The sequence below is a fragment of the Onychostruthus taczanowskii genome, unplaced genomic scaffold, assembly GCF_017590055.1.
Source record: "Onychostruthus taczanowskii isolate IOZ18803 unplaced genomic scaffold, ASM1759005v1 scaffold15, whole genome shotgun sequence".
NCBI lineage: Eukaryota > Metazoa > Chordata > Aves > Passeriformes > Passeridae > Onychostruthus > Onychostruthus taczanowskii.
Window position 1 is genome coordinate 8085031 of NW_024498685.1, and position 15289 is coordinate 8100319.

Genomic DNA, 15289 nt, shown 5'->3' on the forward strand with positions numbered 1-15289 from the left:
TAGCCAATTTTGGCTTTTCAGACCTTAACTCACAAGAAGTCATGGTTAGATTTGTAATTTCTTATTCAGTGTTAATTACAAGTATACAGAGTTTATCAGTAAGGTTGAAAAATAATTCACATCCTGGTCACAAACAGAAACCACATGTTTTAGGCTATTTTATCAATTTTTTTGTTCTGTAAAAAGCTTTGTGTTAAAGTTTAATTAAATTCTTTTCCTAAAGGCTTCTGTTTATTACACAAAAGGTGGTGCCAGAGTAATGATTAGCAGTGCATAAATTGCTCTGCCAACATAATTACTGGAGTACTTACTGACCTGTGCTATGCCAGGGAAGGGAATCAACTCCTAATTGCCTAATGTGTTCTGCCATTGAAAATGCAGTGCTCAGGGAATGTTGTGCTGCACCTGGAAGAGGGAGAGCTGCCTTTGCTGGGCCTCCCAAGGCTCCTGTCAGCCTGTTGCTCCAGCCTCTCAAGGTGCCTCTGCCTGGCAGCACAGCTCTGGTTCCTCACCTCTGTCCAGGTGCCCTCTGACCCATTGGCCAGGCCCTTGGTGAAGAAAGTGACCCCAAAATCGACCCCTCAGATGCACCACTGGTGACTGGCAGGGAGCTGTGCTGCTGGTCCCAACCCAACCAGCCTGGAGTTCAGCCTTTTTCCAATCTATCTCACTGTCCACTCTTCCAGCCTACATTTCCTTGAGTGAGGATATGAAGGGGGATGGTGTTGAAAGCCTTACTGAAGTCCAGATAAGCAACATCCACTCTTCTCATCAATCCAGCCATCTTTTTGTAGAAGGGTGTCAGGTAGGTCAGGCAGGATTTTCCTTTCATAATCCTTGCTGACTGCCTCCAGTGACCTCTTGGTCCTTATGGTGTTTGGAAATGGTTTCCAGGTGGATTTGCTCCATCACCTTCCCAGAGAGGCTGATCAGCCTGTACTTCCCTAGAACCTTTCTGGCCTTCCTGAAGGTTGCAGTGACATTTGCCTTTTTCTATGGGAACTTTTGATCACCACAATCTTTCAAAGATACTCGAGAGTGCCTTACAATGACATTGGCCAGTTCCCTCAGCACTTGTCTCTCAGTATCCCAGCAGCACCCGTGGACTTGGTTATTCCCAGCTCAAATGTTCCCAAACCTGAACCTCCTCCACTGTGGGTGAGTATTTCCTGCTCCACATCTTCTTCTTGCTCTGAGAGCCCCAGGACTCCCGAAGACCAGTCTTATCAGTAAAGAATGAGGCAAAGAAGGCATTGAATACTTCAGCTTTCTCCATGTCTTTTGTCACCAGTTCTCCTGCCCTATTCCTGCCAACACAGGCAGCCTCACAGGCACTATTTCCCTCCACTCCTCTCCAGTTCATGACTGTGCCTAAAGGAACAATCTAGCTGTCAAACTGCAGGCATTTCCCAGATCACCAGATATCTGTCTGAAGTTAATTTATATTTGAGATTCCTCCATCTCTCAAAAGCTGAACAGGTTTTGGGTTTTTTTTCATTTTCTTTTTTTTTCTTGTGTGTGTGAAAGCTTTCTATATTTCTCTCCATTATTTGTCACAATAACAATGTGGCTCCTGCTATGTGGTGCTCTATAGTTTCTGATATAATATGTTTTATTAATAAGTGGCTGCTCTTTGTAAAATGAAATATTTCTTGGTAATCATCACTTCAGGCATCAAATCATATACAGAAAAATAGCTCTGAAGATATCATTAATCCTTAAGATGCCACACCTGACAAACATAACTACAGTGAAAGGATTCAGAAAACTCATTAATCAAAATACAAGTACCAAAATAGATTTCCTCATGCTTTGAAGTATATTGCCCTCATAACATTGTGAATCAGACCTTCATTCAAGTTTGATGGTGAACACTTCACAAAATAAAAGTTTTGGAGAATCAAGTTAGAGCTGGATGTTCACAAGGTTTCCATGCTGATGGAGAACTGCTTCACAGGAATGTGACTGGCTATACATGTCTTTGCTGAAGTATCTGGGAACAAGATTTTCAAAAACATACTTATCAAACATGAACATCCCAGATCTTTATTTAGGAAAAAGGCCTGGTTTTCAACTTTTGAGCAACCAAGTGCTTATAAAATACTTCAGAAGTCAGTTTGGCCACTTAAAATTCACTTTTATAAGCTATATGACGCTCAGGGTAATTTCACTGTTGGTTTAAGCTGATCAAAAATAGTGGTCCTGTTATATCCTCCACCCCTTTCCTTGGATGAACACCTGGAAGAACCAAAACCACAGCTTGCCACACAAGCACTCATCTGACCACAGGGTGGAGTGTGTGCTCAGAGGTGGGCAGGAGAAGGGGATTTCCCTTTGGAGCACCAACAAAGCTCCATAATCCTGAGCACAACCCCCGTGTTCCTACTGGGAATAGAAAGGTAGCAGTGATTTGGGTTCTGCACTGGTGGCATGAAAAGGGCTCCTAATGACCCAGGCCTGCTGACTGCAGTGGCACATTACCCTGGGATATAAAAATAATATATGTGTGTGTGTGTGTGTGTGTGTGTGTGTGTCCCTGGAGAAATTAAACTACCATTTTCCAACAGTGCAGCCCAAGGCAGCACTGGATGCTCCTCTGAGAAGTGTCAAAGTGGACCAGGGGCATGTCAAGACACCCCTCAGAAAAACAGTGTGACCCGGTGGGCATGCCTGGGACCACAGCCACCACCTCTGGCTCACATCCCTCCCGTAGGCAGAAGATCTGTGGCCACCAGAATCATTTATGAGCCACGTAAAGGCAAAGCTCCCCTTTAAAAACTGCTTAAACAATTGTCTAGAACTCCCCAGGTACTCACAGCCTTTGTTTCCACCCAGGGTACGATTGTTAGTTGAAGTTTACCTAAAACTGAATCTTCTTCTCTTTTCCCTTTTTGCTTCAACTCCAAAGAGAAAAAGATGAAATTACAGTGCAGGAATTACATTTCAGCATGGAAAAGGATATTTCTGCATTATTCAACAGATCAGAACTTAAGGATTCAGTTTGTTATGAATTCAACAACTCCATGAAGTTTAATTTCATTAACACTTGGGCTTCTCTAGAAATCTTTGATTACTGAAATGCATCAAATAAAGAGGCCATAAAGAGGTGTCATCGCATTAACACATTTTTTGGCCAGAAACAAATGGTGAATATTTTCAAAGCTATTATCTGTCATGCTGGATCATATGGAGCCTTGGTATTATGAAAGAATTTTTAAAAATCTTTGATTTTACTGAGGTTTGGCTAGTTTACAAATACTGTGATCTTTATTAAGGACACTAAATAACTTCAGAGAGATGTGCTCTTATCTTGGTTTGGCAAACTTGAAGTGCTTTAAGATGTCTGGTTTGCCTTCCAGCCAAACCTCGCAATGGGTTTCATTGTTGACAATGCTGTGAAATCACTCATGCCTAAAATGCAATAACTGTACTTGAAGTAGCCTCATTAAGAAATAGTTTCCATCATATATTTTTAATCTTTTCTGTTCCACCTTTAGGAATGTGAGATGCTCTGTGTATTAGAAGAGCCTTACACATTTACTAAAACAGGTGGAAAAACTTGAGCGATTAATGTCCAAAATGTGCAATATCACATATATCAGCCTCTTGCTACTTTATTCCCAATATTTTATATTGCAACCCTTGTGATAAAAGCATTACTTGGCAAAGAGCCACAATTAAGGCACACAGCATGATATGGCTCTGTGATTTGATTTACCATGGAAGAAAAAGAACTTAATCCTGAGGCTTTGACACAGAAGCCCCTATAAAGTGCTCAGTCATCACCTTGAGACAATAGCTCTGCTTTTCCTGTTTGCAGAGTTCTGACAAGGAGGCTTCCTGAATTTTAATGTGTGTCAATTCCTGACCAGTTCTCAAAGGCTAAAATAAGGGTTCATTTCACCACGTTTTTCCCCTTTAAAAACAAAAGTTAAGGTAGGGCTGTTTTTAAGTGAGCCAGGCATCTGTGTATCATACTGAGAAAGATTTACAATACACTTTGGGTGTTATGTTCCTTTTCCATTTTTATGGGGTGTGTAGGTGCTGCTGCAGTAATGGGATGGTTGCCATCAACACACAAACTTGGATACAGCAGCAGAAGCACCTGAATCACAGAATTATTAAGACTGGAAAAGATTTTCAAGACCATTAAGTCCAACCTTTGACCAAACGCCACTGTCTCAACCAAACCAGAGCACTGGGTATCACACCCAGTCATTAACCAATGTCACATATATTTCACATTTGGAGAGCATCATAAAAGCAGGTCTTTGACTAGTTTGAACTGGGCAGAGCACCTCAGAAAGCTGGGTTCACACAGACATCTCTCAGAGGAGCTGCTATAGTATATTTCTTGGTGTACTGGATTTCAAATCTGGCTTTATTTGCTCATCTGTGCAGTATCTCAACCCACTGTTTAACATGAATACCAGAAAATGCATGCTATGCAACCTGAACCAAGGACTTTGGTGCTCTTTGCTGTCCCTAATTTAGTCCATTTCTTTCCCAGGTTGTCAGGTTTTATACTTCCCACCACAGTTCACAAAACTTCATCAGAGCTGCAGGACAATTTTAATTTCCATGAGCCTGCTGAGCCTCATGGAAACTGTAACCAAAAGTGGTCTGTACCAATGGGAATACTTGTACCACCAGAGAGGTGAGATGAACATAGATCAAGGAGGAGAGTTGAATTAACCAGACTCTTGCAATGTGCTAGAGTGAAATTGGCATTAGGAAGGTTGTTCCCCTTGAGATCAAGACTCATTCTCACTAGAAAAGCACCTTCAGCATTTCTCAGATATGAAATGAAAATTTGCCTCCTGCTCAAGGTGCTTCTTTGCCCCCAGAAGAGCTCTCCATCCTCATTTTTTTTTCTGGAGGGGAGGGAGGGTGTTGAACAATTTGACTACTGAGCAGTGCAGTCAGCAGCATCCTGAAAGGGCAGGTTTAGGCAGCAGATCCAGAATCCCATTTACCAAATGGCTTCTAGGCACCCTCATCTCGAATGCACTGCTGCTGATTTCAACAGGGCAACCTGGCACAGAGAAAAACTCACAAAATATTCTTTTCTGAGGAGGTGCTCTTGTGAGAGAGGAAGCCTAGGGATGAAACCAGAACGAAGATACTGAAAGGGACTGTGTCTTTTTTAATGTACAGCTGCAAAGCCCTGTTGAAAAACCTACTGAATTCTGTCCTGCTCCATGAGCTGGCTGGCAATGACTGGGAAGCACCAGTTTGGTATGGCCAGACCCCATTGTTGTTTCACACTTATGACATTATAATGACAACAAAATGTTCCTATTGCTGCTTACTTTCTAGAGAGAGTATCCACATTGGGAGATAAGTGTTCTCTCTCCTTGCCCCTGTAAGCAGCAGAGCTTGCCTGGATGCTCTGGCTCTACACCTCCCTGCCTCACAGAAACCCAGCTGTAGTGAAATGTTGCTTTCAGCACCAGCTGTGCCAGGAAGCCCACATGAGTCTGGGAAACATTTTGCTGAACACCAAAACATATGCACAGCAAGAACCAGTCAGCCTCTGGCCCAAAGACAGGGTTTGGAGCAACAGAGAAGGAGAGAGGAACAGAGGGAAATGTGAAGGCACTTGCCTGGCAGTGGGTCCAGGGACAAAGTTCAGAACCAAATCTTTTGCAGACCAATGACTGAATTTAATGTCAGTCCACACAAACATTTGCATGGAGGACTGTAAAAAGACTGCCACACTGCTACTGGCCAAACTACTGATGAGATACAGAGCTACTACCCCTGTGCTAAGGACAGGGGCCACAAAAGTCAAACCAACCTCGAATCTCCTTCTCCTGCCCCAAATAATATGGGATCTCACAAACACATTTGGTCATGGTACCCAATTTTGTTTATCTTCTTGATCATTTTTGGCTAGTCTCTCCTCAGACTCTGGAACACACCAAACAATCATGACACCACAGTAGAAATTAGGTTAGTGACAAATCCAGCATAGTGCTATCAGTAGTTGAGACACTTCAGTGGTTCAAGGGTAGCATCACAAGTTGTCACCCACATAAAAGAGGCAGGAAATTCGGGACAGAGACAGCAATGGACCCCTTGCAAATAGCAATGGAGAGCAGTAGTACATATCAGGGTAGATACAAGTGCATTCAAGCACCAGCACAACCCACCATTGAAACTCTTATAGTGACTTTTTATAGCTATATTGGCTCTGGCTATTTTTCCAGAAGAATAGCACCATTCTGCTTTATAGGCAAGGATATAGGCTTAGGTTATTAACCAAATGCAATATGGAAGATTTCAGCCTATCAAAACTACTTTTAGATGTATTATGAAGTTTTTAAACCTTCCTGAAGTTTACCAGACTACAAGGTGGGATTACTGTTTAAAAAAAAAAATGAATGCATAGCTGAAGGGGAAAGTGTTTTATAGCAACTGATAATACCTCAGGCACTGATAGGACATTTTTGCACAGGTTGAAAATGCATTCTTCATTTTTCACTGACAGCTGGTTAAAGGAGGAATGCAGTGAAAAGTCTATAAAAGCTTTAAAGAAACACCAAACCTGGATAGGTCTGCACTTCTGTTTTTCTCCCACCCATGCTAGTAAGTGATGTTAGGTTTTTAACAGTATCATTTAGATTCATTGCCACCTTGGCCTGCAAGGAGACCTCAGCACCTTCTGAACCAGGAAATCCCCAGGATTGGGGATTTGTTTTTTTTTTTTTTTTTTTTCATATAACAGGGTAAAAATATAAGAAGCAGATTTTATACAATTCTTTTTTGTCAGATTGCATGAAGTCTACACACTGCCTCTCCAGGAATCTGGCTTTCATTCTTCCCCTTCCACTGGAAGATACTTTCTGTAGGTCAGCAGAGCTACTTCTGGAGTTTGTTCTTAGTTCTTTTGGCTCCTCCATGTCTGATAGTGCTCATCATTGATTCCTGTTTGATATGTTTTCTTTCCTTGATTTTGCAATAGTGTCCTTGCCTCTTTCTTCTCCTACCTTTGGGCCTAATTCTTCTACATATCTTTTGGGAGACTGTGTTCTTTCTTCTTGTGACATTCCCTGGGGCAGTCCTTTCCTCTGCCTCTGTTTTCTTCTTTTATGTACCTCACAGCTGCTCCTTCACACTCATCTCCTCCGATGACCTCAGCTGCAATCTCTCCCTCAGCAAAGCACAAACCAGCCTGCTCAGCCATTCTCCATCCCAGCTCACACATCACTCAGCTTCCCTAACTAACATCTCCCTGAAGTCTCAGTGTCAGCTTAGAGGGGTAATGGCTGAAACTGGTAACTTGAATCTTTTCAGCCCAAAATTCTCAGTGTTGAACCCCCCACTTTTCTTCTGTAACTTTGTTTCTAACAGCTCCTCCCACTCTTTAAACCTTTCCCAAAGTAACTGTACTTTTTCACTTTTTTTTTTTCCCCCAGTTGCTTTGAGGGCATCTTGTTCTTTTGCATTCACACAAGCACGGGTTACATGAGGTCCTTCTTAAGGCACCACCTCTGTGTCACCCTTGTTAGTGACAGCCTAGCTAAAACTGTATTACTAAGGACGGTCTCCCTGCAAGTGCATCCTCATTGGTCTGTCCTTTCTCCCCCTCTTTTCCCAGTGCTCCCTCCTTTCTCTGAATCCCTTCATCAGCTTCCTCTAGTTTGAAATTGAGTCAGGGTTTATTACACTGAGGTCTTTCAGTAATTCTGGTTATTATTTTCCTACTTTTTTCCATATACACTTATGCATTTCGTCACACTCTGCATTAGTCTGTGTCTTTTCTTTAACAAAAAAAATCATCCACCCAATCAACAAAAAGCTTACTGCAGAAATTGTCAATCTTTTATCTTGTAGAGAAAATTAGTTTTGTTAAAAAAAAAAAAAGAAAAAGATAATGGGTGATCTAATTTCCATTAGCAGGCAAAATAGCTTTGGTATTCTGGCCATTTCTCCTGAAACAGTACAACAGAATGAAGCATGCTTCTTGTTTCTTTTACCAATGCATTTATGATTTATTATCAAAATAAATGTATTCTTCCTTATATAGGCACCAAAAAGACATTTAAAAGTATGTATAAAAAAATTTTAAAATATGCTGCATGGATCTCAGTGGCATATGTGATCATCCAGCATGATGGTCCAGGTATGCTCTTCCAGAAGTGCATAAACTGGTTTTTCAACAAGCTGGAACATGGTAATTGCAGAAAGAATCCTGAAAACCCTTCTGTTACTGCCCTAGCTGGGCATTTGCTCTGCTAGAGTTGCTATGTTCCACACAGTTCTGGTGTCCCTGTAACTTAGTGGGATAGCCACTAAAGCTTTCTGATACTGTCTGTGCCCTTTGGGGTTTTCCTCCCTTACATAAACCCTTCCCTTTCTTTAAAACAGGGACTTTGTGAATTCTCATGGACTAGGATCCCATCTGATTTGTCTTGAAAACTTCCCAGAACTTTTTAAGGAAACACCTAACATTCTGATTATTAATAATAATAAAAAGTATATTATGATGAGAGCAGCAGAACTGCTGCTGGCAGAATTATTTGCAATCCTAATATCACACAATGTGCTGTCCTGAACCTCTGCCCCTCCAGGTAATTTCAGCTGGGGGGTTGTTTTGATTTTCCTTTTCCAATTCTGCTGTAGGCAGTTTTCTTTGCAGCTTCCATCCATTAATCTCAAAGTACTTTTACACAGAGGAATTAATTAAGAGTCTTACACACAAGAATTAATTAAACAGTAGTAGGCATGTTTTATCATCTCCATGTTGCACAGGGGGAACTGAGGTGAAGAAAGAGTTGCCCAGTTCTTTCACAGAGCTGGGAATACACTTGGGCATGCACCATATCTTCTCAGCTCAGTGTGTAAGAATATCCTTTCTCTCTTTACAATGTGAGGCAAATAATCCGGTTTACCAAGTAAAATACTACTGACACACAGTCCTGCTCTTCAAAATGGAAAGCCTTCCCTCAGGCAAATACCTTGGCCAGTCGAATTTCCAAACACATCCTTCTTTCTTATTTCAGACAGAAAGAAGCACACGGCACGAAAAGCAAACTACTGTAACTCCCGTGAGATCTGATAACATTTATACTCTGCTAAAGAAATGCCCCAATAACCGAAATCTGTAATCTTATCCTGTTTTAACAGACTCTCCCTTTTTCTCAGCATTCACATGTATACTTCTGTTTGATCAAGAAAGAAATAGAAACCTAATGACTTGGGATTTTTATCTACAGTTCATAAAACCTTTGCAGAGCTGACATTGTGCTATCCTGCTTCTGAAATGCACCAGTGCCACCTTCAGACCACGGGAAACAGGGCTTTTTCACAGCCCTCCATATGAAAGCTGCAGTGGTTTTTCTTTTCCCCAAGACAAGTCCTGCTGAAGCACTTGTATGAACCTGAGCAGAATCTGCATGTTCACATACCAAAGCACAAGTGTTCACTGGGAACAGGAGTCTTTCTTTGCATAAATAAACATTAATAAAGAGCAATCAAATGCTACTTTTTAATACTTGGCAGGAGGATTCCAGTGTAGTCCCCTGCCACTGCCTGGGCAGCTCCCATTGGGCAGAGCAACCCATCAGCTGGGATCTGCTCCTGCCCTCCTCCTTAACATCATTTGCCAACTGCTCCTGGTTACATTAGATTCCTCATCATTTTAAAACTAAGCCATTTGCATTTTTAGCTAGGGCTAGTTCTGAAAAAAAGTTAAAATACTTCTCAAATTAAAGAACAGGCCTCTGGTATTGTGCGTAAAAAATTATCCGTGATATTGGTTCAAATTACATGTATTGGACTGAAGAATATGAAATCAACACTGGCTTGGAAATAAAGGTAGGAATTAATTACTTTAATTAATTTCTGTGACTCTGTCCTACAGTTAGTTGAAAGAAGAAAGTAGGCAGAAAACACTACTCACCCACTGTCATACCATCCATGTAACGCTTGATGATATCAAATGAATCTCTTAAATTTCCTTCTGTAATGTCAAATATGATATCTGCCTGGTTGGCCGGATATGTAGGTGTGATGGCACGAAGAAAAATAATCTCTGCAAGTAAAGAGTATCACAGAATGCACTGACAAGTATTTGAAAACACCACTGAAGAATCCAACAGAATTTGATCCAAAATGACTTGTCCTCAAAGTTGGTGGAAGATATTACCCTCCCTTACCACTCCCAGTTTGTCCTTTAGAATGGAAAGGCAGAAGATCTAAGGGAAGCGAGGATTTGGATAGATTTGCTTTCTCCTCCTATTTCCACCATCCAAGGGCCCTGAAGCCAAAACAGTCTTACTTTTAAAATCAAAGAAGATTGCTCTGAAGAAGCCAATCAGATTTCCAGCATGTACCCAAAGAGGACAACACCAAGGATCCCAGGCTGGGCTGAGGAAGGGACCAAACAGATAAACCTCTCCACTCTGATTCCCCATGGCTGTTACACAAAGTATTGCCATTACAAATTAAAGAGTGCTTTGGAGTACTGGAGATCTTTAGGTTTAAAAATAAAAGTGAGACTATTTTCAAGTCCCTTGTGAGGGATGGAGGTATTATTACTCTGATTATTATCCTGACTCTACAGATGATGAAACTAGACTTGGAGCTGTAAGAATTTACCTGAGGCCATGCACTGAATTACAGTTTACATCTTCTGGGCTTCAGCAGTAATCTCAGATCACTAGGTCTCATCTCTTCATATTAAAACATGAGGATGGACTAATGAGGTTTGGGAAGCAACCTGGGCCAAATTCTTAGCTCTGCTGCCAGTACACCTGGTGGAGCTGAAGGGGTATGTATGGGAGCAGAAGTGGCCATGGGGCATTCCTCCATTCCCTGTGAAGCAGGGCCAGCCAAGGCCTGAAACAGAAGCTACAGGAGCTCTGCATCAGTGGTTAAATTGTTCCTGTCTGGGCAAGGACTGGGATGTCTTTTTCTCCACTCCTGCCTGGTGCAGAAGGGAAGAGTCAGCTTTGGCTTTCCTTTAGGACAACTTTCAGAAACAGCAAGGCTGAGACTTTGGGTACATCAGAAATGAGGATTTAAGACCTTTAGAAACCCCTCCAGAATAACCTTTCTTACCTCCATACCCTTTTCTCTGTGTCTGTGCCACTCAGTAAGGTGCTGAGAGCAGCAGGGCTGCAGGCAGTCATCCCACTGATGGATGCATTGCCAGAAAATCCGTACAAATGGCAAGGAGCAAAAACTGGCTCTTGATCTGTAAGTTTTTAGTTTTTATGTGAGCTAAGAAAGTGAGTGAAAAGTGAGTGTGAAACTGCAGGACTTAAAAACTCGCAAGTACTGCAGAGGACAGCCACTCAGTTGGGTGCTTTTTGAAGTTCTTGTCTTAAAAACTTTCTGCCCAGGCCTTGGAATTTCCCTTCCTTTAATCTATAATGAACAACACTTTGTTCATAGGTCAAAAATCAGCCAATCATCATATACTCAATATAATTTATTTTGTGATTAACGTCTGCATGTAAGGTTTTTATTCTTGGAACAAGTCACCTGTTCAGTAGCAAACAACAGGTCATAGACAGATGAGAGAAATATATTTAGTACCTTGTTCCTACAGCAAAACCTGCAAACAAGGGAAGAAAAAAATGTCACGGGGCATATGGCTATTGTGTGAGTAAATGTGGTACATGGGAATTCAGAGTCAGTATTTCCTTAGACTGGGAAGCTGTACGAGTTAGAGCTCAGAATGACTTTCTTTCCTCCATAAAATTAAAACTCCTGGGTATCGAAGGTTTTAATTAAATTAATGGTAAACTGTAATTTGGAGCTGTGCAAACATTTACTGCTCCGGTAGTGAGTCTGGCTTTAGGCAAGGGTTTCCGGTGCAGGTTTTATATGCTGCAGTCTATTAAATGGAACAAGGAACAAACCACTTACCTTCAGGTCTTGTAAATTCTCTGAACGTGGGCAGTGAAATGACAGTGTGGGAAATTGTGTGGACGGGATCCAGCAGACAGCTGACATCATTTGGTCGACAAGACTTAATGCAACGGATGGTATCTGTCTTTTCTAGTCTGACACTAAGAGAAACCAAAAAGAGATTCATATATAGACTGAATATTAAATGCTTTGTGTTTTACAATCTAGGGAGCCAGAAACTGTAATTGATATAAATGTTTATTCTTCACCACAAAAACTTTAGAGAAATGCAGTTCATCAGAACTTGGGGACCCCTGAAGAACTTGGTTGGGCTCAGAGGTGCAGTCAAAACCCCCTCAAACCCAGTTCTTCAAGCCAGGCATGTGAAAACAAAGAGAATTGTAGTGCCCAAGATGCCATGCAATGTCCTTTTCCAAGGACAAACAGTGAGACCCACACCCTCTCAGCTGGCCTGCTTTCAGCAATTTCAGTGGAGCCACTTGTACTGGCACAAGCCTTTTTTACTCAGTCATATAAAGCAGACAGAATTGATTCTGTTTTAGAAACCTGGCACAAATATGTAAAGGGCCAGCTTTCACGATTTTCAGTGTAGCAAGGGCCAGAAGAGCCTCTTTTAAGTCTTTTTTTCACACCCTCCCTTTCCATCTGAAAGAACTGAGAAAACAGAGAGGAATGGAAACCAGGGGGAGAAAAAGTTAACCACATTATTTAAAATCTCAAAGGTTGAATTCTGAGCTTGGGGAAATGGTAAGGATCATTTCATATTCCATCTCAACCAGCTGCTCATTCGGCCTTGAAAGTCTATTAAAAGTTAAATGACTTCTCACCCTTGTCCACTAGAGTGAATTTCAAGTCACTTACAGTTCAAGAACTTCACACAATGCCCACTCTGTCTTCATGAGAGATGAAAGGGCTGTGCTGGGACTTCAAATGTGACTAAGCCCCACAAATGATCTCAACTTTGACCTGCCCATTTCTACATATTTCTAAGTGGAAAAAGAAAATGCTGCAGTGTCAGAAGGGGAGGAATTAAAAGATTAAAAGTAAGGAAAAATTATTGAGTTAAAGGGAAACCAAAAAAAGGAAGATTTATTTTGTTCTAAAAACAAATAATTCTTGCTCTTTTCAAAATGTCTTATCCCAGCCCACACCTACAAACCATCTTTTTTCAGATGTTCAAAGGGACTTTATGGCTCTATTTATAATCAATATATCAGTAATTTCCTTACATATTCCCAACTCTGCTCACCAAAAAAAATTAAGCCAAGTATGATGATACAGTATGAAGTTAAATAAGAGGAAAACACAAGGAACTCATGCTTCAACAGATGTGAACTGGCACAGTCCATGGGGAGGCAACAGAGCTGAGTTAATAAACACCAGCTGAGCCTGGTATTCACACCCTGTACTTGATGTTTTGAGACTGGACAGGAGATACAGGCCAGAAGAGGTGGCCTGTACCCTTTTGCTTCCCACCATTATCTGTGTACAAAGTCTTACAAACAGTAAGTTGTAATTGTTGTTTTGGGACACTATTGCAGATTAAACACTGTTAGAATACATAGAACATCCTAAACTACCACAGCTGTATTTAGATAATAGAATTTGTGTGCAGAAAACATTGTGGTGGGAGTGTCACAGGAATTCTGTAGTGGTCTCCTTTTGCTTCTTCCTGGGAATTAAAGGGAGCTTTACTCTCAGCTTCAGCTGGAACAAAAGGCAAATGCAAGTATTTCTGAAATACTTTGCCAACAAAGCCATAATTTTGTGTAAGGTGGTTCTCACCTGTGGAATAAAGCCTTCTGACATGACTTTGGTACAGATCAGAGGATCTCAATGGTCACAAGTGATTTGTGTTAGCTCTCATCTAAACTGAGTGTATAGATCCACCCAGCTCATAACCACACGTGTGACAGATAAATGTCTGTGTCAACTCTATTTCTTTGCACCTTTCGTCTGTCCTCTTACAAATTCCACTAACTTTTGGAGTTTTTTGCATGCTCTGTCTACACTGCTAAACTGGAATTTGTTCTTTCATTATTCTCACTCTCTGATCACCTTTCTTTTGCTATCCCTGCTAATTGCCTCATGCCAGCATACCCAAAGTGCAGTTGATAACACTTTGTTCTCTCATTGCTTCATCTTTTGGACATCTCTGAACTGAAGTAACTTCTTTCACAACTAACATCTATCTCAAAACCTGATATTTGCTATGAATTATATGCTCTGTTCTCATAATACTTAATAATTTTATCCTTACACATCATCTTTGCATTTCATCTTCTGATTAGCTGATATTTTCCATTTTGTTCATGTTCTCCTACAGTGGGGGACTATGACAGGCAAAAGTTTCTTCCTCAGTGATGAGAACTTTTTTATTTGTACCTTTCCTTCAAGTTTTCTGCCTCTAGCACAAATTACAGCTTTGGAGATCCTCTTCCCTCTGGGCATTTTCATTTAAAGAGAAGAAAGTTAAGAAACAGCTCAACTGCTCTGATTATTTCCTGAGTATAATCTTTTCATTCTTCTAAGGTCCTGGTATGATTCTTTTCTATTCTCTCTTAGATTCAGTCAATAAATTCTTTGGACCAGGAGCTGTGATTTAACTTTCATTTGGAAAATATAAATAGCACTTATGGAATAGTAATGGAATTACCTACATGCTCCTGAAAGTCCCAGTGACACTGCAGCATTCAAGCATCCAACCCAGGGGAATGTGAGCTTTGTGCTCTTGAATTCCTTGCTAAATACAATCAATGTGGCACCATTTTACAACACTGAGGGCCCTGTTCTCAAATTCCCTTCTTTTCCTGCCAAAAAAATATATATTAATGTTTGCAAAAATGAATATTTTTTAATATTTATCCTACTTCATTATGGCCTCATAAGGAACTGGTAGCCAGAGAGCATTTACATATAAGCACCTTCTGTGGCAGTAACTAACCCCACTAGCTCAAGTAAGAGGGGCTTGTGCTCTCAGTATTTAAAGCTGGGACTCTCTCCCCACTGGCAGCTTCTGGCACCTTTATAAGGATGTGTCAACAGGCTTATTAAACCCTGGCATTCCTTATGAAACCTGAGCTCCTGTCAGCCAGCGCTGATAAACTTTGCCTTGGGGAACATGCAATACCCTGGCAGAGTGCTGCAATCCTGCCCCGATCCAGGCCTTGGCTGAGGATGAGCCTGAGAGGCTGCAGCTTCCAGCTAGTGGAGTCATTCCCTATGCTCAGGTGATTAAGGCTCATGATTTTGCTTTAGAAGGCTCCCAGTTTCCACCCTTGCACCCTGACTGTGCTGTCAGCACTTACACAAAGAGATATTTTTCCTGTAGGTGCATCCACATGGATGATTCCCTGCTCTTCTATGGAATGACTGTTCTGTCTAATGAGCAGCAGAGATGAGTGAG

The 15289-nt window shown here is 41.2% G+C and overlaps 1 protein-coding gene across 1 annotated transcript in view; it reads right to left on the reverse strand.

The window, feature by feature from the left end:
* Positions 1-15289, reverse strand: part of FBLN1 (fibulin 1) — a 75194-nt gene that overhangs the window by 9013 nt on the left and 50892 nt on the right. The window contains exons 15-16 of the mRNA XM_041398862.1: positions 11881-12023; positions 9908-10039 (exon numbers count right to left, since the gene is read on the reverse strand). Of these exons, the coding sequence (XP_041254796.1) occupies positions 9908-10039; positions 11881-12023 (275 nt within the window). The remainder of the gene's footprint in view (positions 1-9907; positions 10040-11880; positions 12024-15289) is intronic.